Genomic DNA, 27927 nt, shown 5'->3' with positions numbered 1-27927 from the left:
CTTTTACTTCACCCAATTCTTTAAATTAATTTAGACTGATAGGTTCAGTAATTATTGCTCAGAAGGTTACAAGACCATACGACTTAGGAACAGAATTAGTCCCATCACGTCTGCTCTGTTGTTCGACTATGGCTAACCTTTGTTTACTCCTCCTCAGTCCCACTCCCTGGCCTTCTCCTCGCAACCTTTAATGCCATGGCCAATCAACAACCTATCAATTTCTGCCTCTAATACAACCAATGACCTGGTCCTCACAGTTGCCTGTGTTAAAAAATTCCACAAACTTACCATCTTCTGACCGAAGAAATTTTTCCGTATCTATGTTACAAATGGATGACCCTCTATCCTGGGGTTGTGCCCACTTCTTCAAGACTTCCTCACCATGGGAAACATCCTTTCCACATCTACTCTGTCTAGGCTTTTCAAAATTTGAAATCCTTCTAAATTCCAGTGAGTACAGGCCCAGAGCCATCAAACGTTCCTCATATGACAACCCTTTCATTCCCAGAATCATCCTTGTGAACCTCCTCTGAACCCTCTCAAACGCCAGCACATCTTTTCTGAGATGAGGAGCCCAAAACTGTTCACAATACTCAAGGTGAGGACTCACCAGTGCCTTATAAAGCATCAGCATCACATCCCTGCTCTTATATTCTAGTCCTCCTGAAATGAATGTTAACATTGCATTTGTCTTCCTCACCACCAACTCAACCTGCAAGGTAAACTTTCGGATGTTCTGCACAAGGATTCCCAAGTGCATTTGCATCTCAGATTTTTGGATTTTCTTTGTGTTTAGGAAACATTCTGCACATTTATTTCTACTACCCAAGTGCTTGACCATGCATTTTCCAACATCGTACTTCATTTGCCATGCTCTTGCCCATTCTCCTCATCTATTTAAGTCCTTTTGCAGCCTCCCTTTTTCCTCAACACTACCAGCCCCTCCACCAATCTTTGTATCATCTGTAAACTTGGCAGCAAAGCCATCTATACCAGCCTTTCTCTACTGGGGTTCCATGAGAGTTTGTGAATGAAAGAATAAACTTTTTTTTTTGAACTTCATGCAATGTGTGATGTTAGCACTCACAGTGGTTGGCAGTGACTGAGCAGACCCATTAGCAATCTCATTAGAGGTCTCTCAGCCCAGTACGGCAGTCCAGAGTAGGGCCGTGTTTATTTGGCCATTGACAGTTGTTGAGAACTGTATTGCATGGAGGACAGGATGGTAGGCTTATAATTGGTGAGCGCTGTATTGCACGGAGGAGAGGGTGGTTGGCTGATAATTGGTGAGTGTTGTACTGCATGGAGGGGAGGACAGTAGGTTGAAGACGAGCATGAAGTTTGTTTTCAGAACATTGAATTGGCTCACCAGTTTTTATATTTTACTAACCCCCATGGTTTACAGACATGTCTGATGTTCCAGTGTGCCGATTTTTGAATTACAATCTTTTGAGTCATTTCACTGCAGTAGTGCAACAATGGACACAAAAAAGCCCATCTCTACAAAGAAAGCTATTTATCAATGGGTTTTACATGGACAGATGTTCCAGGTTTTCCTATTCCATTAAGCCCAGTCTGTGGCAAACAAGTTACTGTAGCCTTCCTTCATTGAGCCTTCTCAAGGGCACCTTTGTTGGAGAAATGATCTGGTCAGCTGATACACACGATGGAGCAGAGGCAGCACTGATGGACGTACTTGAGCAACTGGATTTGCTTGTGGTACAAGACCCAGGCTTCGGAGCCGTATAGCAGTGTTGTGATGACGGCAGCCCTGAACACCTGGATTTTTGTGGACAGACTCAGCTGGTGTTCTTCCACATGTTTCTGGAGGCATCAGAAGGCACCGCTACCTCTGGCAAGTCGATTGTCAATGTCCCTTACTACCATAGCATCATTGGATCTGACACTGCTCAGGTAGGTGAACTGCTCAAACGTGGCCAGCGGGTGGTTGTTAATGATTATACAAGATAGGTTGTAAACCCCACGAGGGGGGTCTGATGGAGGATCATTGTTTTCTTCAGACTGACCGTTAACTCCAAAGCCCTTGCAGCCTTGTTCAACTGAGTGACTGCAGCCTGTAGCATGTCCTCTGTGTGCATGTGACAGGCACAGTTGTCCATAAATAGTAGCTCGAGAATGGGCTCTAGCATGGAATTTGTTTGGGCGAGAAGGCGGCTACCCTCAAACAGCATGATAAGTCGATGTGTTGATAACATGTCATATGATGCTGAAGAGGGTCTGTGTGACAAAGTGAAAACCAACAGCTTCTCTATCCGGTTGATAAGTCAACAGATTTGATCAATAAATGTCATGTTGCAGCTTTTGTAAAACTTGCAACTGATGGTGAAATTCAAGAGAACTTTTTCTGTTGCAAAGAGCTGCCCAAAACAAGCAAAGGCCAAGATATATTTAATGTTTTGTTCTCATATCTGGAAACAAAAGGCCTGTCTTGGAGGAACCGTGTTGGCATCTGTACTGATGGTGCCCCTCGATGGCTCCATGAGAGGTTTCATTTCTCTTGTCAAAAAGAAAATCCTGATGGTATCACAACACACTGCTTTCTTCACTGAGAGGTGCTGATGTCAAAAACTCTTGGATACGAAATGAAAAATTCCTGGATAATGCTTCAAAAATGGTTGCCTTTATTAAACAAAGACCAGTTCAATTGAGAATGTTTAAAAAAAACTGTGAATACCTGGACAAGCAGCATACCAATCTCTACATACAGAAATCCGGGGACTGAGCAGAGGAAGAGTTCTCAACAGGATGTCTGAGCTGGAAGGTGAATTACAGGAGCACTTGCAAGAAAATAGTAGGCCAGGGTTTGCTGAGTGCTTTGACAATGAAGAATATCTGCAGAAACTAGCCTACTTAGCAGACACTTTTCATCATATGAACCAGCTGAACAAGTCTCTGCAAGGTGCTGGAGAAAATATTTTGACTTGAACTGAGAGCAATCTTGGATTTAAAAGGAAACTGAATCATTGGAAAAATCATGTTGCAAAAGGAAATCTTGAAATGTTTCCAAAGCTGCTTGGGCTTGAGAGTGAGTAAGTAACCCATACTGTTAAAGGTCTAGATGGGTTAGAGTTTGTGGAATGTGTTCAGGAAAGTTTTCTAAATCAATATATAGATGTACCAACTAGGGAGGATGCAATATTAGATCTCCTATTAGGAAATGAGTTAAGACAGGTGACGGAAGTGCATGTAGGGGAACACTTTGGTTCCAGTGATCATAACACCATTAGCTTCAACTTGATCATGGATAAAGACTGATCTGGTTCTCGGGTTGAAGCACTAAACTGGAAAAAGGCCAAATTTGAAGAAATGAGAAAAGATCTAAAAAACGTAGATTGGGACAGGTTGTTCTCTGACAAGGATGTGATTGGTAAGTGGGAGGCCTTCAAAGGAGACATTTTGAGAGTGCAGAGTTTGTATGTTCCTGGCAGGGTTAAAGGCAAAACAAATAAGAATAAGGAACCTTGGTTCTCGAGGGATATTGGAACTCTGATAAGAAGAGAGAGATGTATAACATGTATAGGCAACAGGGAGGAAGTAAGATGCTTGAGGAGTATAAAAAGAGTAAGAAAATACTTAAGAAAGAAATCAGGAAACATAAAAGAAGACATGAGGTTGCTTTGGCAGTCAGGGTGAAGGATAATCCTAAGAGCTTCTACAGGTATGTTGAGAGCAAAAGGATAGTAGGGGATAAAATTGGTCCTCTGGAAGATCAGAGTGGTCAGCTATGTATGGAGCCAAAAGAAATGGGAGAGATATTAAATGGGTTTTTTCATCTGTATTTACTAAGGAAACTGGAATGGAGTCTATGGAAACAAGGCAAACAAGCAGGGAGGTCATGGAACTTATACAGATTAAAGAGGAGGAGGTGCTTGCTGTCATGAAGCAAATCAGAGTAGATAAATCCAAAGGACCTGTCAGGGTATTCCCTTGGACCTTGAAGGAGATTAGTGTTGAAATTGCAGGGGCCCTGGCAGAAATATTTAAAATGTCGATATTCATGGGTCAGGTGCCGGAGGATTGGAGGATAGCTCATGTAGTTCTGTTGTTTAAGAAAGTCTCAAAATGTAAGCTGGAAAATTATAGGCCGGTAAGTTTGACATCGGTAGTAGGTAAATTATTGGAAGGAATACTAAGAGATAGGATCTACAAGTATTTGGATGGACAGGGATTTATTAGAAAAAGTCAGCATTGCTTTGTGCATGTTAGGTCACGTTTACCAAATCTATTAGAGTTTTCGAGGAAGTTACCAGGAAAGTGAATTAAGGGAAGGCAGTGGATGTTGTATACATGGACTATAGTAAGGCCTTTGACAAGGTCCCGCATGGGAGGTTAGTTAGGAAAATTCAGTCGCTAGGTATACATGGAGAGGTAGTAGATTGGATTAGACATTGACTCAATGGAAGAAGCCAGAGAATGGTAGTGGAGGATTGCTACTCTGAGTGGAGGCCTGTGACTAGTGGTGTGCCACAGGGATCAGTGCTAGGTCCATTGTTATTTGTCATCTATATCAATGGTCTGGATGATAATGTGACAAATTCGATCAGCAAATTTGTTGATGATACAAAGATTGGAGGCATAGTGGACAGTGATGAAGGTTTTCAAAGTTTGCAGAAGGATTTGGTCCAGCTGGAGAAATGGGCTAAAAAATGGCAGATGGAGTTTAATGCGGACAAGTGTGAGGTATATGCATTTTGGAAGGTCAAACCAAGGTAGAACATACAAGGTAAATGGTAGGACATTGAGGAATGCAGTAGAACAGAGGGATCTGGGAGTACAGATACATAATTCCCTAAAAGTGGCATCACAAGTGGATAGGGTTGTAAAGAGAGCTTTTGGTACATTGGCCTTTATAAATCAAAGTATTGAGTATAAGAGTTGGCATGTAATGGCGAGGTTGCATAAGGCATTGGTGAGACCGAATTTGGAGTATTGTGTGCAGTTTTGGTCACCTAATTACAAGGATATTAATGTTGAAAGAGTGCAGAGAAGATTTACAAGGATGTTACCAGGACTTGAGAAACTGAGTTACAGAGAAAGGTTGAATAGGTTAGGATTTTATTCCCTGGAGCGTAGGAGAATGAGGGGTGATTTGATAGAGGTTTATAAAATTATGATGGGTATAGATAGAGTGAATGCAAGCAGGCTTTTTCCACTGAGGCTAGGGGAGAAAAAAAAAACAGAGGTCACGGGTTAACGGTGAAGGGGGAAAAGATTAAAGGGAACATTGGGGGGAGCTTCTTCACGCAGAGAGTGTTGGGAGTGTGGAATGAGCTGCCAGATGAAGTGGTGAATGCGAGCTCACTTTTGACATTTAAGAAAAACTTGGACAGGTACATGGATGAGAGGGGTTTGGAAGGACATGGCTCGGATGCAAGTCAGTGGGACTAGGCAGAAAATGGTTCGACACAACCAAGAAGGGCCAAAAGGTCTGTTTCTGTGCTGTAATGCTCTATGGTTCTATGGTTCTAAGGATCAGAAAGTCTCCAGTTGTATTGAAAATCCCCTGGAATAACTGCAGAACAAAATTGAACAGTAATTTTCCTCTTTCAACACAAGTGTATGACCAGGTGTGGGATCATTTCTCTGAATCTCCTGCTCAGCCTGAGAACTTGACTTTGAGAGAAGAGGAGAATCTTTGTGAGATGCCGTCTGATCGTGCACTCAAGTTGGGATTTACTGACCTGCCCCTGGACAAGTTCTGGATTTCTGTAAAAGAAGAGTATCCTGACATTCATTGGAAAGCAATGAACATTTTGCTGCAGTTTTCAACCTTTGACATGTGTGAGCAAGCTTTTTCTTGTTTAACAAGCAACATGAGCAAGAATAGAGATCGTTTCATTTCAGTTGAAATGAAATCTGTGTGTGCGTATCTCAAGTTTGACGCAGAATTGAGTATTTGTGCAGCAAAAAAACAAGCACAGGTTTCACCTGCTAGGCCTATATTTGAGCCTGATCATGTCACTTAGTAAGAAAATGCTTTTTCAAAGTCTTGTATAAAATTGTGTCTTAGGCTATATTTTCATTCATATTGCATTGGCTTACAGTTTTTAGTAACTTTAATAGAAATGTATTCAATAAATTTTCATGTTGTAAATAGCATTAATTAAAATCAATTCACAAACTTTATTTCAATTAAATTTACCAAGCCTTAAGTCAGTTTACTAAATCAGGTCGGTTATTTAACAGAAATTTGTTATGTTTGTTTAATGAATTTTTAAAATTTATGAAAGGGAAAGAAAAAGATTAATTGCTTGTTTTTTTTTCAAGAAAGGTTGGCTAAAAATTCATTCTCTACTCAAAAAAGCATTGACAATTATTTTTGGACTACTATATCTACAACTTACTGAACACACTAACATATCGTGAGCTGTAGATATAATATTTTTTTATCAGGAGATCACTGAGAGCTGAAAATTAATTCAAGGGGTCCTCTAGAGATAAAAGTTTGAGAAAGGCTGGTCTAGCCTATGTATGTTTGGAAGTTAAGCACTTGTGTGCCAAAGTGAATATACCTCTTAGTTAAGGTGAGATAGATTTATTCATATACTTGATGTTGTGTACAAGGTACAGGGTTGGTGGGATTCTAATACTGTTTGTATCTTTTTAGAATTGCCACTACCATATTGGTTTTATATATTTTGTTTTATTTATTTTCATACTGCATAATTATCTAGTTGATAAACAAGTGTGTGGACCAAAGTTAAGCTTTTGATAGTTGCTTTCTGCATTAAAATATCTCAAACAGATAAAGGAATTAAACACTTGAAAAAGTATTTGTTGTTCTGAGTATGTTCTTCCCAGGCTACAAAATTTGGTAGCAGCAGTGGCATAATTCCAAGGCAGCTTAGAGGGTTTTGATCTTTGTATGCAGTACAATATACAATACATAATAGGGTAGTGGTGAAGGACAGGACAGTCGTTCCTGTGAGACGGTGTCACATGGAGACCATGGAAGAGTCTTGATGCCGGGTTGGGACATCAGGGACTGACGCCAGGATGTGGAACTGTGACGGTGATCCAGAGCAACTGCAGCCGTGAAGTCATCGTGTTTTCTGCAGGAGATGTCAGCAACCCCTTTTCCAGGCTTGTTGTAGAGACTTTTTAAGGACTTGAGTTTTCATAATGTTACATTCAGATGATGAGCAAACTGAACCTGATTTGAATGAACAAATTAGAGTGATGCGTGGTTGGCATAAGGAAGCCATGGCAACTGTTGATCAATTAAGCTAAAGGTCCTATGTATACATTCCAAGGGAAAGACACATCGCTCCATTTACCGGGGATGCTGAGAAAGATGGGAGGTCTGTTGATGACTTTATTGAAGAAGTCGATCGTGTACTTCATGCTGGAAATTAGACTGAGCAGGATCAGTATGATTTTGTTATGTCACTGCTCAGGGGTGCAAAACTAGAAAAAGCACACCTATACAGTGATGCTGAGGAAGACCAGGCTGATGACTTGTTCAGCTGTCTCAGGGCAGCTTTCAGAGACAAGCAGAGTGCACCCCAGCTTTTACATAGCTTCTATAGTCACAAACAGTGTGAGGGTAAAGACATAGAGAGTTTTCACATGCCCCAGCCCAAGCTCTTAACTTTCAACAGAAGTGTTCCCCTGATGCTCTTCCCAATGAAAGGGTGGTGTTTGGAGATCAATTTACAGATGGGATCAGAGATCCTTTCCTGGAAGGGAGCTCCACTGATTTGTGCAGAATAACCCTGGGTCCACGCAGTTAGAAGTGCGAGAAGAGGCTCATCTGTGGTTTTCAAGTGTCCTCAGGAAATGCAAAGACTGTAAAGTCAAAGTGTGTCGGTAGCCAAGCACAGTGCTCACCTCCGAAAGCTCAGGAATCCAATCTGTCACTCTAGACGATGTCCTTAAAGTAATCGCAGAGCAGGGCAAAGCCATTAGTGAGTTGACTCAAGCAGGGAAAGATCTTACTGTAAAGAGAAGTGTTGCATATGTTATTAGCAGTAGACCCAAGTTGCAGCCTAGATTCACAGAGGAAACCAATATGTTTCAAGTGTCGGGGGCAGGGGTATGTGGTCAAGAATTGCCCACAAGAGCGAAGTGCAAGGTACATAGAGCCCTTATCTTCCAGAACTTGGAGTGTTGGGAGTCAGCAATTTGGAGCAACCTCATAGATAATGTACAGCCATTCCGAGACCAGTTGCTGCAACGTTCCATAGGACCATGTACTGTCATTGAGGTTAAGATATCAGGTGTCACTGCCAATTGTCTGTTGGACACAGGTAGCCAAATGAGCACCGTGATTGAGCAGTTCCTTCAAGAAGACTTGAATGGAGAGGATGAGGATATGCTGTCCACTGCTGGCTGGCTTAGGTTAACAGCCACTGACAGTCTTGATATTCCTTACCTTGGGCATCTAGAGCTGGAGGTTCAAGCGATGAGCATGAAGATGCCCACTTGTGGCTATCTATTCATCAGGAATCCTGTAGCACTGAACAACCCGTCCCATGCATTATAGGCATAAATATTATAAGCCAATACAGACAACTTCTCTATGCTGGATTTGACGCAACTCTAGAAGGAAAGTTGGATTCTGACTGGAGAGACATTTTCCAGAAAGTGCAGATGTGAACTACTGAAAAGAAAGCCGTAGTCCGAGTATCAGGAAAAGATACTGAGCACATGCCTGCTGAATCTGTAGTTACTATTGTGGCTAGGAAGGCCACTGGAGATGTTGGTTGTGACCAAAAGATGTTACCTGAGCCACTTCACGCTCCTCTATGGGTTGTCTTGTAGTTATTCCCATGCTCGTTGACTCTCGTAGTTGTACAGTACCAGTCCAGGTTTTAGACCTCTCTCAAGACGAGGTATGGCTGTCACAAAGACCCTCCTGGGTATACTGTTAAAGCTACAGTGCGTGGATAGTGATCAGCAATGTGCTGTAAGATTTCAGTGGATCTCAGCTGGCATTGAACAAGTGACTGTTGGTGTAAAGGAGGAGGGTAGTAACCACAAGTTAAAGTCAATTCTAGACAAGCTCGACATTGGGGTAGTGAAGAACAACCTCAGCTCAGAGCTTTACTGGCTAAGTACCTGAATATCTTTGCAATTGAAGATGAGGACCTTGGGTACACTGACAAGGTCAAGCATGAAATTCAGTTAATTGATGATGAGCCCATTTTACAACCACACTGTCACGTTCTGCCCAATCAGCACAGGGAAGTGAAAGAGCACATCTCAAAGTTATTGAAGAAGAGTATGATTCAGGATAGTAATATGCCTATGCCTCACCTGTAGTGTTGGTATAGAAGGCTGATGGTAGTGTGTAGATTATTGGAGACTGAATCTCAAGACCAAAAAGGATGTGTTTCTGCACTTGCTTATTGATGAGAGTCTTGATGCTCTGTGGAGAGCACAATCTTTCTGAACAACAGACCGCACGAGTGGTTAATACGAAGTAGTGGTAGAGGAGTTTGATTGGCATAAGACTGCTTTCCCAACCATGTTTGCTCTATATGAATATCCTCACATGTCATTTGGGTCTGCAATGGGCTGACAACTTTTCAAGGACTCGTGCAGGCAACCACGAATGACTTAGTTTTCCGAATGATGCTTGTGTACCTGGATGATATTCTGATGCATTCACAGACTTTCCAGGGACACTTGGAGAGGCTTGACACGGAGCTTCAGCACCTCAAGGAAACTGGTTTGAAGGTGAAATTGGAAAAATGTCATTTTTTGCAGTTAGAGGTCAAGTTCTCAGGACACCAGATATCAACCAAGGGGATAGGCACAGATCCTGAGAAGGTCTCAGCTGTTCAACAGTGGCCAGTACCATCTAGAGTCTTACTTAAGATCATTTATCAGATTTGCAGTTCTAATGGACAGCTCATTCAGGCATTTTGAAACATTGCAGGTCTACTGCATGATGTAATAAATTTGTGTTTTAATACTGGGAGTCTGAGTAAAACAAACCAGCTGTTAAAACAGTCTTGGACAGAAGAATGTCAAACTGCCTTTGAATTGCTCAAAGAAAAACCAGCCATTTCACCCATCCTCAGCTCTGCCGATCTCACACACCCTTTCATAGTGGAGGCTGATGGCAGCATAAGACTGTGTAGATTATTGGAGACTGAATCTTAAGACCAATAACGATGCATTCCCACTCCCGTGTATTGATCAGGGTGCACAAGTGGTTACTGTATCATGTTTTTGAGGATGAAAAGCATGGAGAGTGTTATCAGCTTCTGTTACCTACCAGCTTGAGGAGAAAAGTGTTTGGGTATGTACATGACTCTATGGGCCATCAAGGCATAGAGCCTGCTCCGCACTTGTTGAGAAGCAGATGTTTTTGGGTGGGCATGCACGAGGATCTGGGATGGTGAATCAAAAACTGCATTCTGTGTTAACTAAGATGCATCATCGTAAGATCCATCCCCTTCATTAAATAATTTCTTGCTTCTAGGCTGTTCGAAGTTGTTGCTGTAAATTTCATTGTGTTTGAGCCCGGAACTGACAGGTGTGAGAATGTCTTAGTAGTCACGGACAATTTACAAAATTCACCCAAGCATTCCCAGCTCAGGATCAAAAGGCGGATACCACAGCAAAGGTGCTCTTGAGCGAATGGTTTATGAAGTACGGTGTTCCTGAGAGGATACATTCTGACCAGGGCTGTGACTTCGAAAGTGAGGTCATAGCTGAGCTCTGAAAACTGTATGGGGTAACAAAAAGCCGTACTACACCCCATCGTCCTACTGGCAACGCTCAGTGTGAGCACTTCAACAGGACGATGTGTGATTTGTTGTGTACGTTGTCTTCAGAAAAGAAATGCAGGTGGCCAGAGCATCTACCCGAGTTAGTGTATGTCTATAATATGATGCCTCACGCTACCACCGGATATTCCCCTTATTACTGGCTGTTTGGTGTTAATCCCAATTTGACAGTGGATGCCCTGCTGGGGTGAGAACAGGCTGTGCACAGGAAATATGACCGGTTAGCCACACACCAGAAACAACTGAGTGATGCTCATGCCAGAGTGAAAGAATACTCTGAACAGAAGGCTGCAGAATGCATTGTCTTACAGGAGGATAAAATACATTGTCCCAAAATTGACATAAATACACTGGTTTACCTCAAGAACAGGCCATTAGGCCATAATAAGGTCCAGGATGCTTGGAAATCAACTGTCTACAGGCTGGTGTAGGTACTAGATAACACATACACTGTGAAACCTTTGGAGGGAGGGCCTATCAAGAGGATGAACAAGTAGACATCAGGCCCTGTGAGAACCTTCCCACCCCAGCTCTTCCAAGGAGACTACAAACTCCTGTAATTCAGGCTAGCACTCTCCTGGGACATGAATCAGATTCTGAGGAATTGAAGAATGACATATTATTGGTAGAAGATGTGTCAGAACAGGGTGTACAGAATCTTGACTCCAGCCTTGACAGCATATCTTCTGGAACTGTAAGAATGTCTGGAACTGAGACTGTAGCGCCTGTGACTGATGATACAGGGTCAGATGTGGGTGGTCCTCCTGTTGTAGTATCCCACAGGAATAAAAGAGAAAATGCTGGACAGCACTCTAACCCACATCACGAACCAAGGTCAGTCCGAGATGTGGCCTCCATAAGTCCTGCAGCAGTGTCACAGATACCGGCCGGTCGAGGTTCAGTTCCATTCAGAGAAGCAGTTAAAGAGGTTAAAAATACCTTTGCACTGAGCGAGTAATTGAGGATGCTTACCAGTATGCAGGGAGGAACCAGGTGATTATTAAGTATTTTTTATTGCTAAAGTGCACCCTGGTAACATTAAAATAGCTGCCTGTGCCTTTAAGAGAAAACAGTGATGTCATTATGCACATTGTGGAATGAAAAGAAGTGTTACAATATTCTGCAAAGACAAACATCAGGTGCTGGGAGCAACTTTTCCCAGATCTTCGTGAGTAAAGTATTGGCACAGGAAGGCATGCTTGTGCTAAGTTCCTTCTTGGATGAGTAGTGTGAGTGAGGAGAATTTGTTTCAGGGTCCAGCCTGTACGTGTTTGGAAGGTAAGCACGTTTGTCTCAAAGTGAGTGTGCATCTTAGTTCAAATGAGATGTAATTATTGATATTTTTGATGTTGTGTACAAGGTACAGGGTTGGTGGGATTCTAATGTTGTTTGTATTGTTTTTTTTAGAATTGCCACTACTGTATTGCTTTTGTATATTTTGTTTAACTTATTTTCATACTGCATCTGTAACTAGTTGACACTCAAGTGTGTGGACCAAAGTTAAGCTGTGATTTTAACAGCAGGAACTGTGCTTCTTTTTTAAATTCAATTTGTTTTTAACTTGATACCCTCTCTTTGCAATAAAACATCTAAAACAGAAAAAGGAATTAAAGACCTGAAAAAGTATTCATTGTCATGAGTGAATATTTTTTCCCAGGCTACAAAATAAATCACTCTTGGGTTCCTGTTGCCCTACATTCCACCTTGTTTCTTTTCGTCTGCCATGATGCACACCAACATCCCCTTAGTCTGCCTTACGATGGCCCATTCTGCATTTTGGAACGGAAAGAAAAGACTTTTATCATAGATAAGAGAGATCAACCTGAACATATTTCCGTAGATCACCTTAACCAACCCCCCCCCCCCAAAGATTTGGAGCATTCTGCTGCCATGCTCCTGGTGTCACAATATGACCACGAACATGCCAACACACCTCTGGGTGAGCCAGAGGAAACTGCTGTTCCTCTACCCGTGGCACAGTGGACTCAAGCTGGGTGGCTCATTCATGCACCAGACAGGTTTTAGTGAATTCTGCGGTGGGGGGCTTGTGTGGGGAAACATAATTAGGGGAAATGTACATAATACACAACCACCAACATTGAGTTGGTTTTTCACTTTAAGAGGCTAATCTTACATGATAACATTATTATGTAAAGAGTTTACTGCATTTCTGTGTGTTGGTTTGGGAGGTTAATAAAATGTGTTACAGGTTTCATTAAACATAAAATGCCCCACTTAATTTTACTTACAAAAACCTGCATTAATCCCTCATCTGTGTGCCTGCTGTGGTTATTCCCTCCACCTGCACTCCCTCACAGGAGAGATGCAAGTGTGGGTGCATCATTAGTGAAAAATAACTTTAAACGTCCATCGTCAGATCTGACTGTATCATCAGGTCCTGCTCTCCTTCACCAATTGTTTATTCAAAGACTATGCAGAAATACAAAGAGAACCCCTAATTCACCACAGTTTCCACAATTCACCATGCTGAAATATTCTAACAATGTGCACTGAACCCATGAATGGCTGGGATTCAGACTGTGCATCTGCCCCTGTAGTTTCCCTACTTCCCTTTGTCCACTGGACCAACCCTCCCAAATGTCCCTCGATGCTCCGGTGTTGAAATTGGATTGAGTCTGGATTTGATCCATTTCTTTTTAATGCTCAACCCTCCTTCTGTTAGATCCTGTTCATCACCAACCTCCTCTCCTGGTTCCAGTGTTAATGCCATTGCTAATAGTTCCCTCGCCTCAGGTATTGTTCCTCACACTTTCACATCTCCCATCACTAGCTCTGTGCACAAGACAAAATGCAAGACCCCACTTTCCTTACCACATGGAAGGAGGCTATTCAGCCCATCTAGTCCAGTTCACTCAACTGTCCATTCCTGATTACTTCCCCTTGAAACCATTTTTCTCCACATCCTCATCAAGTCTACCACACTTATGCTACTGCAATTGACAGAAAACAGGTAACCTAGCAACCCATCTTTCTGGGATCTGTGCCCATGAACATTGAGAGTTGTCAGTTCCTCTCCATGCCTTAGTCTTCTGATTACTGTTTGTTCCTTTGGCTAGTTTTCTCTCTCTAAAAGCTTTGCTGTAAACATTTCCAGACTGAATTCCATTTCCTATTTTGTGTATCCAAGGAGACCGGTGATATCTTCCTGTGACCCAGACCTTTCTTCTTCACTGTCAGATAAACTGCTACTATTGTGATCAACAGGAAACTTCCTCATCATGTTCGTCAATTGAAGTTCAAATCATTGACATGCACCTTAAACAACAAGGGACCTGTTACTGAGCCCTGCTTAACTCACCACATATGGCCCTCCAGACACTGAAACTCCCATTGTTCATCACTGTTAGCGTCCTCCCTCTGAACCAATTTTTATTCCAAACCATCTTTTCCTGGATCCCATAGACATTTAATTTCTTGAGTACGCCATCAGGAGCTTTAACAAAACTTTGCTAAATTCCATGTCATGAGGAGGGGTTTTACCACTCTCTCACCTCCCCTTCATCAGGATTAATGAGCAACTTTCAAGTTCAAGATCAACTTTCAAGATCAAGATAACATAAGGCAATACACCACAGATAAATTAACAAATAACAAGGTGCATATCTGTTACAACTGAAAATTAAACAGTGTAACACAACTAGTGCTCCATACATGATGAGCCCTGGGTGCTGTCAGGAAGTTCAATAATCTAATGACATCAGCAAAAAATCAGTTTCTCATCCTAACAGTTTAATGCTACTGTACCTCCTGCCTGACGGTAGGGGATCAAATAGATTACTGGACGGATGGGAGGGATCACTGACAATGCTAAGTGCCCCTTGTATGTAACACTCCTGATAAATATATCTACTGGGTGAGAGAGAGACCCCAGTGATCCTCTCAGCAAAACTTGTCATCCTTTGTTGGGTTTGTGGTCAGATGCCTTGCAATTCCCATACCAGAGAGTGATGCAGCCAGTCAGGACACTCTCGATTAGGTCCTGTAAAAACTGGTTATCATGGGGGTTGGGGGTGGGGGTTTGCCACAATCTCCTCATTGAATGGAGATGCTGCTCTGCTTTCTTAACCAAAGAGGTGGTGTTGGGACCAGGTAAGATCATCAATTTTGAGCTCTTAACTCCCTCCATGGAGAAGCCATGTGTGTGCAGTGAGGAGTGGTCCCTCACTCCTCAGCTCTACATCACGAGTCACAGCACCTTTGACAACATGATGTGTGTAACACAATGGAGTTGAGACAACTTACCCTCAAGTACCATCTCTGACGCCAGGTCAGAGGTGACTCCAGAATCGTTCCAGCAGTGGTGTCATTGCGAAACACCACTCCACAACTGGGCAAAAATACAGGGTAATTTCAATCCTCGTGTCTAAGGACCCAGAGAGGTGACGCTAATTTTTCTTTTAAAATTAACTGCAATTTCCTTGGAAAAATGCCTGAAAGTTAAACACAAGTGTAGATAATAACACTTACCTTTGTACCAAAATATTTTCCACCAAAGAATCACAAATGAAATAAAAGCCACTGCAAACAACACCACCGTTGTGATTGACACGGCAAATGTGACAGTGTCCTCGCTGTGAAGACCTGCAATTACAAATAAATTTAAATAAGCAAACATGCAACAATACACCAGAAATATGAGCAGGAGAGCTGCCAATTGTTGCCACAACCAATTTGTTCCTGTTATCTCCTGCAGGGAAGAGATGAGCTAATCACTGCCTAGTCTTGCCAACCTTGACTTCTGATCTGCACCGACTGACTCTACCGGCTGTGCTGGGTGAACAAGCCTCTGAATTATTACGCTGGACAAGAATAGACTGACTCACTCTTCCTCAGACAGTATTTCCCTGTTACCTGCTGCACTGTGTGCCCCTTCTGGTGTTGAGATGGCTAAATTTTGATGAGTACATGATCAAAAGTTGGAGAAACTGATGTTCATACTGTCTCCAACCTGATGACATGAACATCAGTTTCTCTAGCTTCTGGTAATTCCTCTCCCGCCCGCCCCCCCGCCCTCTTATTTTTTCCTTTTCCATTCTCTGCCATTCTGGCTCACCTCTCATCTCTTCTCTTTAACTGCCTATCACTTCCCTCTGGTGCCTCTCCTCCTTCCCTTCCTCTCATGGATCACTCTCCCCTCCGATTGGATTTCTTCTTCAGCCATATGCCTTTTCCACCTATCAACTTTCAGCTTCTCACTTTACCCCTCCCCCAATCATCTACCTTCTCCCTCACATGGATTCACCTATCATCGTCTAACCTGTACTCCTTTCCCTCACCCCCTTCCTATTCTGGCAATTTCCCCTTTCTATCTGGTACTGATGAAGGGTTAGCCAAAACATCAACTCTTTATTCTTTTCCATAGATGCTGCCAGACCTGCTGAGCTCCTCCAGCATTTTGTGTGTGTTTCTATGGATTTCCAGTATCTGCAGAATCTCTTGTGTTAAGGACCACAATCCATTGTTCTTTTGCAATAAATTAATAAACACAAGAAAATAAGAGGGGAGTCGGTCACTCAGCTCCTTAAACCTGCCCCACCATACAATACAATTGGAGTTGATCTGCCCCAGGCCCCATCGCCCACCTTCTGTCCCTGTCCCACACAATCCTGAATTCCCCAATCTTTCAAATATTTATCCATCTCCTCTTCTGTCCCAGTCCCACACCCTCCTGAATTCCCTAATCTTTCAAATATTTATCCATCTCCTCTTCTGTTCCAGTCCCACACAATCCTGAATTCCCCAATCTTTCAAATATTTATCCATCTCCTCTTCTGTCCCAGTCCCACACAATCCTGAATTCCCCAATCTTTCAAATATTTATCCATTTCCTCTTCTATTCCAGTCCCACACAATCCTGAATTCCCCAATCTTTCAAATAGCTATCCATCTCTCTTTAAATACTTCCCAATGGTTTGTGGTGGGAAAATCCAATCATCCCAGGAATTACTCATATGGATCACTTTTGGACTGCCTGTAGTGTCAGTGCAATTGTACTTAAAGAAGGGGAGCAGAACTGTGCACAGTATCAAGCAGGTCTCCAACACTCTGCGCAACTGTAAAAGTACTTCCCAATTTCTAAACTCCAAATCCATTGCAATTAAGGCTAATGTGTCACTCCTGTTCCTATTTACTTGATGCTCTGGATCTTTTGTGATTTCTTTACAAGATCATCTTGATCCCTCTGCAATTCACTCATTTACAATTCCTCTCCATTGACATTACAGTCTGATTTCTCTTACTCAAGGGCTTCACTTCACATTTTCCCATATTAAACTTCATGTGCTGGGTTGTCACCCACTCATTCAATCTATCGATATCCTATTTTACAGTCTGAATTTCCTCATTGGAATTCATTTTTCCTCCAGTTTTGCCAACTTTCAATATGTTCATGACATTATATTAATAAATAATTAGAAACTCTGCTCCACCACTGGTATTGGATCACTGGTGCTTATAGATAGTTACTACTTGGAATCTATCAGCTCTATGTTGAATAGAAAATGAAAATGTTGGAAACACACAGCAGTTTGTGTAGCATCTGTGGAAGGTGAAACAGATTTAATATTGCACGTCCTAGACACTCTCAGAATAGGAAGAATGACTTTTTGATATTAGCTTGAACAGCGCCCTATCAAAAGCCTGAGAAGACATAATTCATGGCTGTTCACCCATTGTGCAGAAAAAGCTGTGTCTCATGGCAGTTTGGTGCTTTGGACAGCGTCCAACCAGAATTCAAGATCAATTGGCATGAACAAATTAGAGTGAGGCAGTGGCTAGTGGAGCGGCCATCATTGGAGTGGTCAGAGTTAGAGTGGAGATTTTGAGGCTTTAGCTCTTTGATGCTTCTGTGAACGAAGGCAAAAAAAAAAGCTGTAGATAGAGTTTTCTTTACTCACAACGCTTTATTATTTTTTGTTCTTTATCATTGCTCAGTTAGGAACAGGAGAGATGTCAGGCAGGATAATCGAATGCTCCTCTTGAGGGATGTAGGAAGGCAAGAGAGCTCCAGTGTCCCTGACAACTACACCTGTGAGAAATGCTTCCAGCTACAGCTTCTAACACTCTGTGTTAAGGAGTTGGAGCTGGAACTAGAAGAACTCCAGATCATTGGGAGGCTGAGTGGGTTATAGATTGGACACAGAGAGAAGTAGTTACACCTAAGGTGCAGGTGACAGAAAATTGGGTGACAGTCACAAAGGGGAAAGGGATTAAACAGCCAGTGCAGAGAACCCCTGTGACTATCCCCATCAACAACAGCTACAGCACTTTGGATACTGTTGGGGGTGATGACATAGCAGAGGAAAGTCACAGCGGTCAGGTCTTTGGCACTGAGTCTGACTCTGTAACTCAGGAGGGAAGGAGGGAGAAGGGGTGAGTTGTGGTGGTTGGGGATTCATTAGTTAGGGAACAGAAAGGAGGTTCTGTGGACAGAAAAGAGATTCATGTTCTAAAATATAATCTCACTTTCCATGACTTGTCTATACTTGTCTGAAATTTTGTGTGGCCAGTTATTCTGAACAGAGAGGACAATTGGATATTGTAAACATCCAGCAGGTTTTCCAGCCCTCAGCTGTGGGGCCAAGGACTGTATGTGTTTGTGGTCCAGATGAAGCAGCTCACAATGTTATGACAGAGACACTTCATTCTATCCCTCTGCTCAGTACCAAGTACATCATTTCATGTAAATACAGAATAATGTTTGAGCACTTACCTTCTGTCGAAGTGCTGACAGCCATGCCAAGTAAGAATACTAGGTTATAGATAACCATTTGGAAGAGCATCAATTCTACAAAAAAAAAGGAAATTAAAACTAATTGAAATCCTCAGAATTAGAATTCAGAATCAGGTTTATTGTCAATGACATATGTTGTAAAATTTATTGTTTTGTGGCAACAGTACAGTGTAATAAATAAAATATACTATGAATTACAATGAGATATATAGTTGTGAAAAAGAGAGCAAAAATAGTGAGGTCATCTTTATGGGTTCATGGATCATTTAGAAATCTGATGGCACGTGGGAAGAAGCTGTCCCTAAATCATTGAATATGTGACTTCAGGTTCCTGTGCCTCCTCCCTGATGGTAGTAATCTCCCTGAGTTACAATCTACACAACTTATTCAAAACTTGCTTCAATGAAGTGCTGCAGTGAACAGAGATGAACCCGGGCTTGGTCAGGTTCATTGTGATATTCAGTGTCCTAACATGAGGCAATCAACCAGCTCAGAACTGGACCAGACATTCAAGCATTGGACTGAAGGAGGTTCAGAGAGCTCTCACACACTGGCAACAAGTGGAGAGACCAGGGAGGGACCAAAAGCATCTTCTGGTTCCCTCTGGAAACACTACATTTGATAACTTACTGACCCACAGGCATCACATGTGGAAATGACAGGTACTCTGTAGTTTGTCCGTGTGTACATCCAGTGGATGGGATATCAGGCCACTGTAAATCAGTTCTGCTGAATTATCCCAGTGACCTGAAGGACGGCAATTAAACATTTTGCCAGTGACTGAGTTCCATGTCTGACAGTACAGCCTGTTCTGATGCAGAGAATCACAAAATCACTGTTTCCAGCTGTTCAATGGCATCGGACAGTGTTCTGGTTCAAATTGAAAACTGAACTCCACGAGGGTGCAGGCTGAACAGTCCACATGCTGGAACATTTTATGTAGGCGTGGGCAGAGGATGCCAGGGAGATTCACTGTGAATTGGTGACTTAGATCCTCGGGATTCCTCTCCTTCATCTGTGTCTCCTTTAGTTCAGTTTCCTCTGTTTATTTATTTTTGTAACTCAGAGCAATTTTTATCTTTTGCCCTGTACTGCTGCCACAAATTTACAAATTTCACTTGAAATGTCAGTGATAATAAACATAATAGTGATTCATTCAGGTGTTGCTGGTGGGTCCAGTATTTATTGTCCATGTTCAGTTGCTCTTGAGAAAGTGGTGCTGAATTGACCTCTTGTTTTGCTCCCTACCCATATTCCCACCCTGTCCAAATCTCTCTCACCCAAGTCATTCCCAATTGCCACATCTTCCGGCTCTATTCACTCAAGGTTGAGAGATCTAGTCTTGCCTGAAAAATTGACAGAACCAACAGTCAACAGATCTGGCTGTTACCCACAGAATATCACACCTGGTTCTAATCTCGACCAAATTGCACATTGAAAGATTATCCTGAATATAAAAATAACGCCTTACTTCTATCCTTTAACTTCAGCAGCAACTTATCATGATGCCATGATGGTTGTGATAGAGATCATACATCAGTCTCTGCAGCTTCCCTCCTTCAATCAGCCCACTGGATCAACCCTTCGATATGTTGCCCATCACTCCAGTACCTAAAATTCTATCTGTCTCCAGCTCCTAGGGCATACACTTTTCTCTTTGTTATCAGGTAGGAGATACAAAAGCCTGAATCACACTCAGTGATTCAGGAATGAAATGGTTTATTTTGGTAGGTCAAATATGGTGGCAGAATATAGTATTAAAGGCAAGACATTTAGCAGTGTGGAGGATCAGAAGGATCTTGGGGTCTGAGTTCACAGGATGCACAAAGCAGCTGCGCAGGTTGTCTCCATGCTTAAGAAGGCGTACGGTGTATTGGCCTTCATCAATCATGGAACTGAATTTAGGAAGCAAGAGGTAATGTTGCAACTATATAGGACCCTGGTCAGACACCAGTTGGTTTACTGAGCTCAGTTCTGGTCACCTCACTACAGGAAGGATTTGGAAGCCATAGAAAGCATGCAGAGGAGATTTTGAAGGACATTGCCTGGATTGGGGAACATGCCTTATGAGAATAGGTTGAGTGAACTCGGCCTTTTCTCCTTGGAGCGACGGAGGATGAGAGATGACCTGATAGAGGTGTATAAGATGATGAGAGGCATTAATCGTCTGGATAATCAGAGGCTTTTTCCCGGGGCTGAAATGGTTCTGTGGAATGGGCTGCCAGAAACGGTGGTGGAGGCGGATATGATAGGGACTTTTAAGAGACATTTAGATTGCTACATAGAACATAGTAAAATAGAGGGCTATAGGTAAGCCAAGTATTTCCTAAGGTAGGGACATGTTTGCACAGCTTTTGGCCGAAGGGCCTGTATTGTGCTATAGGCTTTCCATGTTTCTATGTAACAGCGACTTCCCCACTGCCATCTGTTTCCTAAATGGACTTTGAAGCTTTGGACACTACCTCACTCATTTGATATACGGTATTTCTGTGTTTGCACATTTTAATAATCTATTCAATATTTGTAATTGATTTACTTGTTTATTTATTATGTTTTATTTTATTTATTATTATTATTTCTCTCTCTGCTAGATTGTTTTGCATTGAGCTGCTGCTGTTAAGTTAACAAATTTCCTGTCACATGCCGATGATAATAAACCTGATTCTGATTCATCTGTCTCTGTATTCTACCCCATCTCCTTGCCAAGTCTGACATCCACAGATGCTCCCACATATCACCCTCACCCATGCTTTTCACTGGGGACTCATCAGACTTTCCAAATCTGAACACTCCTTCGCCTCACAGCTCAGAAATGAGAGAACACTGTCTAAAGTCTCCGCCCCCATCTACGGGAGACTCAACTTCGATTCAGCCCACTGCCCTACACTCTCCTCCCCCCAGAAAGTATGGGCAATTCATGGCCCATAACTCCCGGGGCCCCAATAGTACTAGGCAGTTCCATTGTCACTACGTCAGTGCTAGTCTGAACTAAAACAAAGTCTGTGCCTGCCATTTTATCAAATCTCCGTCCCACAATCGTAACTTTCTCTACAGCATTAACAGTACTTAAGAGTCAAATTATCAATTCATCAGGAGACCAAATATCTACCCCACTCAATACGCACGCATTTGTTACCAAACCTCTGTGGATGTACACCACCACTCAACCCTGGCAGAATCCTTACCCACATACCATAATCACTTTACCCGACAATAGTTAAGAACAGACTTAAACAAACAACCCACTGGTTCAGTCCTCAGGGCAATCACATAGCATCTAATGAAATCAATCCCGGACGATACCCCCACAATTGTAACACTCAGGTTCTGTCGCTGCTTAGGTCTAGGGAAGACAATCTCTGCCCCCACCAAACATGTGAAAGTAAGGTGCAAACCTCCTGTTTGTGTGGATGCTGTGTGATTTGATACCCTGTTACAAATCCGTACCATGAATTAACAGACAGCTTACCATACGCAATTCAACTATTTAGCTTTATTATTCTTAATTTGACTAAAGGGTTAGTAAAGAAAAACTAAAAGAAAAGGGCCCATTTTAATGAAACAGTCTAATGTGCACAAGTTGGAGCTCACGGTTTCCATTTTGCTGATCCTCCATCGATTTCTCTAGGCTTTGGCGATTTCCAGTCCTACTTCAAGTCCACTCTTTTCTGGCATCTGTGACCTCCCCTTTCTGGCATCTTCTCACTCCATCTCCCACCAAACAAAAGACCAAGATCACCCCGGTGTCACAGAAACACACTCCCTTCATTGGGCTGCTCACATTCCATAGCACCCGTTATCTCTAACCATAACCCAAACACTGCTTCTATACAAAGACCATTACGTTAGCAGTGAAACCATTCCCAGGCTGTTACATTTGTAGAAAGCATTCATGTTTGCTAATGTCCAATTTAATGGAAACGTTTCAGAATAGGGAGAACATTTAAATTGCTGCATCAAGTATGTCATTAGCTGCCTCTTTTAGACCCCAGGATGAAGTCCATCTGGATATCCAACTTGCCATATGTCAGCTCCAACAACTGACTCAGTATTTCTTCCCTGGTGATTGTCATTTTCTCAGATTTGTTGCCCGACACTGGTTCTCACTCAGATTACAGCTTAATGCTCATCAATACTTTCAGAATCCTCTTTGACTCTCCAACTCGCTTCCCCTTCCTCTCTGCAGTCTATAAACCTTTATATTTCTGTTCTAATCCTCTCCTTCTCAGCAAGCTTGATCTTTGTGCTGTCAGCAAATTATTATTTATCTCTGAATTTATCTCGCTAAAGCTCACCACCTTTCCTTAATCCTTCAAGCTTTTCTTTGACACCCCACTGTCTGACCGAGCCTGGGGTCATCTGCCCTCATCTTGCTTTCCTTAGCTTGGTGACAGACTTCATTTGGTCATTTGGCTGTGAAACAGCCGGGGGTGTTTACTGTACAAACATTAATTCTATTCTGGGACAACTTTAGTCTGTATGGTGAAGTAGATCTCAAAGTGAACTTAGCCAGGACTTGCTTGAATTCAGCCATGAGGAAGGACTGTCAATATTTTGAACCCTGGATAGTTTACAACTTGGAGAGGAAGAGGGGGAATGTATTCCCTTGTGCTGACTAAATGGAAGATGCTGTTGAAAACAAAGCTATTGTAAATATCCAGTAAAGGTCGGTGAGGGGCCTCCCAACACTGAATTCTATCGAGGATCAGAGGGATACCTGTCATGCAAACACCTCACCATCACTGGGATAAAGGGGATTCTGTCCCTCATTCCTCAGCTGATTTCATTTTGAAGTTGAACAACACCACGTGTCAAACACCAGACAGCTGAGATAGCTTCCTCTCAACCCGACGTCTTCTAAAGATCCCTCTGGAGTCAGGTAAGAGATGGTATCACCGTGACCACCATTTCACAACTGGGTGAAAAATGATGCTGTTTCATCCCACAGGTCACAGTGTGTCGGGGGGTGGGGTTCTGTTGAGGAAGGGGGGGTGATTTTCATTCAATTAATGTCTTTGTTAAAATTAGTTGCAAATTACTCAGAGAGATGACTGGAGCTTATACACAAAGGTAAATTACACAAAGTCAGTTACCTTTATCAAAAATCTTCTTGTAGATCAAGTAAAACAGAAGCAGAACATTCACCAATGGCAGCATCAGGCCAACGAACTGCAAAGCATCAATTAAAGTGAACTTGATGGAATAACCTGCAAGTGAAAATAAATTTGAATAAGAAAACATGTAACAATTCACCAGAGAAATGACCGTAACAGCTGCCCAATGTTGCAAACAACCAAACTGTTCCACTTTCATCCTGCAGGGTTGGGCAAGTACTAATCTCTGCCCGGTCTTATTGACTCTAAGTCAATTAACTGCATATCCTCGAAGATGGGAGATCAAGACACTTAACTGTTGTTCCAACCTAGAACAGACAATCCTCAATCCTGATTAGTTGTCCAAACTTGCCAATATTCTGCATCAGCTACTCCTACTGGTGTTGCAATGGCCACTCCTTTAGGAGTTCACTACACTGACCAGCACCCACATGATCCAGGATTTGATTCTACCAACATCTGCTACAATTGGTTATGGAGTTCTCCCCACAATTTCACTGGAAAATCACTGAAACTCTCAACCTCAATCACATCAGCCTCTGTCTCATTTACGAATGATAACTGGGATCAGACATTAACCCATTCGAGGAGAGAAAGTCTCCTTGTGAAGGGCAGGTTGATGCCCAGACAGCTGACTGACACCTGCACATCAGACTTATTGTCACCAGCGACTTTATTTCAGATGTCAGGGTCTGATATTGCATCATGCCAGGAACAGGAGTGTGTCTGACAGCTCTTTACATTCTTCATATCATTTCAATGATGTCACACAGGAACTGAAAAACTCAGCCAACTCCTGTGAGCGGGGTCAGAGTGACCTTCTCCACGTGAGAAACAGAACCTGTAATCTCTCAGCATCTTTTACCAGTCTCTGGTCCAGACAGTGAAATACTTTAAGTGCAGTCACTGTTGAGGGAATGAGACTCAGAGTTTGCACTGAGTAAGACTGAACAAACAGTCATGTAAAGGAGTCTAGACAAGCTGGATTTATGACACTGGTTGACAGAAATATTTCCTTTTCCAATACAAGGGAGAAATCCTTTGCTCTTTTGGAAATAACACTAAAGGATCATTTACATCTTCCCGAAGAAGGCAGATGGGACTCTGGCTTAATGTCTCATCCAAAAGTGGAGATCTCTCAACGTACAACACTTCCTCCACACTGGTTCTGAGAATGTGGGTGATGCTGGTAAAGCCACAGATATTCCCTGTCCATTTACCCTGACAGGGGGATGGTGAGCCTCCCACTCCCACTCCCACTCTGCTGTTCTCATGGTGATGCTGGGCGTTGGTCTGTTGTTTAAGAGGGGCAGCAAGGACAAGCCCGGGAACTACAGCCCAGTCAGCATGACATCAGTGGTGGGGAAGTTACTGGAAGGAATTCTGAGGGACAGGATCCACCAGGATTTCATTAGACAGAATCTGATTAGGAGGAGACATCATAGCTTTATGTGCAGGATTTCACGGTTGATGAATCATTCAGAGTATTTTTTTGAAGAGATAACCAAAAGGGTAGATAGGACAATGAACGTTACCTATTTTGACATGATCCTGACATGAATCCAGGGGCTTCCAGGGGGATTCAAAATTAGTTCAGAGGAAGAAAGCAGAGGGCAGTGGTTGAAAATTGTTTTCCATTATAGAAGCTGGTGACGAGTGGTGTGATGCAGATATCAGTGTTGAGATCTTTGTTATTTGTTATTTTTAACAGTGATTGTATACAAATGCACAAGTCTTGATCATTAAATTTGTGAATAACATAAAATTAGGTGTTGTTTATAGTGAAGTAGGTTATCGTGGCATGCAGGTGGATTTCGACCAATTAGGGAAGAGAGCTGGGGAGTGTCAAATGGATATCAAATCTAATGGAACTTTCTCCCAATCAAGAGAACTTGAGAAAATTAATACTGATTCATAAATTGTATCTGTAGTTTGTTCTTTTAGACCCCAGGATGAAGTCCATCTTGACCTGGGACTCCGCAGATGGAAGCTCTGACAATGTTCTCAGTACCTCTTCCCTGGTGATGGTAATGTACCCAGTTCATTGTCCCACATGGTTCTCCCTCAGACAATGGCTCAATATTAAAATGCTGATCTGTTCTTTCAGACCCCTCTGACTTTACATTTCACTCCCCGTCTCTCTCAGTCTACAAGTTTCTGTATTTCTGCATCCCTTTCCTCCCGTCGACCTGAGACAACCTGATCGTCATCACTTTGTGCTTTGATCTGTCTTGTTCCTTATCTTGAATTTACCCCCAATAAAGCTCTCTATCCCTCCCTGATCCATTAAACTCTTCTTTAATACACAACTCCCCGACCAAACCTGGGGTCATCGGCCCTTTTCCTGATTCCTGTCTCTCGGTGACAGACTTCATTTGGTAATTTGTCAGTGAATCAGCAGAGAACATTTACACTACAAACACCAGTAGATACTGGTACTGTTTTTGCATTACTATAGTCTGTGTGGGTAAGTTATTCTCAAAGTGAACTTAGCCAGGAGTGGCAACAATTAGGCCATGAGGAAGGAATGTCCATATTTGTAACTTTGAATGGTTTATAACTTGAGGAGGAAGAGGGAGAAGGTGGTGTTCCCTTGCATTAATTGATTAGAAGATGCTGTTGAAAACAAAATTGATGCAAATTTCCTAGCAAGAGAGGTGTTCCCACACCCAACTGTATCAGGGATGAGAAAGGCCCCAAAAACTCACTCACTCACCTCCCCATCATCAGGATTCTTTACACCAACCTGATATGATGCTGAAATTTGACAACACCATGATCAAACACCAGTGAGCTGAGACACGTTCCTCTCCAGACTACTTTTTCTAAAGACCCTCTGGAGTCAGATCAGAGGCGACTCCAGAATCATTCCAGTGTGGTGACACTGTAAATCAGAATTTCATAACTGGGAACGATGTCAGACAATTTCATCCCACAGGTCACAGGAATCCAAAGGGGATCAGTGGGGGTGAGGATTATTCTTTTTTTTCTTTTCCATTGTTTTTATAAAGATTAGTCTAAATTTAATTGTAGATATTACCGGAGTTGATACACAAGTGTAAAAACACAATGGCCCATACCTTTATCCAAATCCTTTTTTATGGACTGACACATCAGAAGTAAAATGAACACAATTGGCAGTACGAATAACAGGACAATACTGACAATTCCCGTGGTGGAAAGGCCTGTAACTAAAAAATAAATTCAAATCAGTAAATATGTACCAATTCACCAGAGAAATAACAGTATCTGCTACCTATTGTTACAAACAACTAAACTATTAAACTTATCTCCACAGGGTAGGAAATATACCAATCTCTTCCCAGACTTGCTAACTCTGTCTATGTGACTGAACCAACTGACTCTGCATGGCCTGCAATGTGGGATAATTGAATTGAATTGACTTTATTACTTACATCCTTCATGAGGAGTAAAAATCGTTGTTATATCTCCATTGAAATGTTTAATGTGCAATTATGGTAATTTATAATAAATATTATATAGAATATAGAATATAACAGTTGTGTCAGCATGAGTTAAGCAGTTTGATGACCTGGTGGAAGAAGCTGTCCTGGAGCCTGCTGGACCTGGCTTTTATGCTGTGGTACCATTTTCCAGATGGTAGCAGCTGGAACAGTTTGTGGTTGGGGTGACTTGGGTTCCCAATGATCCTTTGGGCCCTTTTTACACACCTGTCTTTGTAAATGTCCTGAATAGTGGGAAGTTCACATCTACAGATGCACTGGGCTGTCCACAGCACTCTCTGCAGAGTCCTACAATTGAGGGATGTACAGGATGTTCTCAATTGTGCCCCTGTAGAAGGTTCTTAGAATTTGGGGGCCCATACCAAACTTCTTCAACGGTCTGAGGTGATAGAGGCACTGTTGCACCTTTCTAAAAACACAGCCAGTATGTGCAGACCATGTGAGATCCTCAGTGATGTTTGTGCCGAGGAACTTAAAGTTGGTCTCCCTCTCAACCTCAGATGCATTGATGTCTATAGTGGTTAGAAGTTGACTGGCTGCATCACTGCCTAGTATGGGAATTATACTTTAATGTACTCTATTAGTACAGCTGCTCCCACTGTACAGTGCTCCCTCAGTACTACAGTGCGGTACTCTATTGGTATTGGCCTTCTCACTGTTCAGTGCTCCCGCAGTGCTACAGTACAACACTATTGGTACTGCCACTCCCTTAGTACTTCAGTGCACTCTAACGGTACAGCCGCTCTCACTGTGCAGTGCTCCCTCAGTACTACAGTGCGGTACTCTATTGGTATTGGCCTTCTCACTGTGCAGTG

The 27927-nt window shown here is 42.4% G+C and overlaps 1 protein-coding gene across 1 annotated transcript in view; it reads right to left on the bottom strand.

Moving 5' to 3' along the window:
* The window catches only part of LOC132394515 (uncharacterized), a 122602-nt gene that overhangs the window by 37403 nt on the left and 57272 nt on the right, over positions 1-27927 (bottom strand). Inside the window, exons 9-12 of the mRNA XM_059970783.1 lie at positions 26708-26818; positions 23607-23720; positions 18493-18567; positions 15249-15362 (exon numbers count right to left, since the gene is read on the bottom strand). Coding sequence (XP_059826766.1) covers positions 15249-15362; positions 18493-18567; positions 23607-23720; positions 26708-26818 — 414 coding nt within the window. The remainder of the gene's footprint in view (positions 1-15248; positions 15363-18492; positions 18568-23606; positions 23721-26707; positions 26819-27927) is intronic.

Source organism: Hypanus sabinus, chromosome 5 (genome assembly GCF_030144855.1).
Source record: "Hypanus sabinus isolate sHypSab1 chromosome 5, sHypSab1.hap1, whole genome shotgun sequence".
NCBI classification, from domain to species: domain Eukaryota; kingdom Metazoa; phylum Chordata; class Chondrichthyes; order Myliobatiformes; family Dasyatidae; genus Hypanus; species Hypanus sabinus.
Note: the sequence above shows the minus strand (reverse complement) of the source record. Positions and strands in the feature narration are given on the sequence as shown.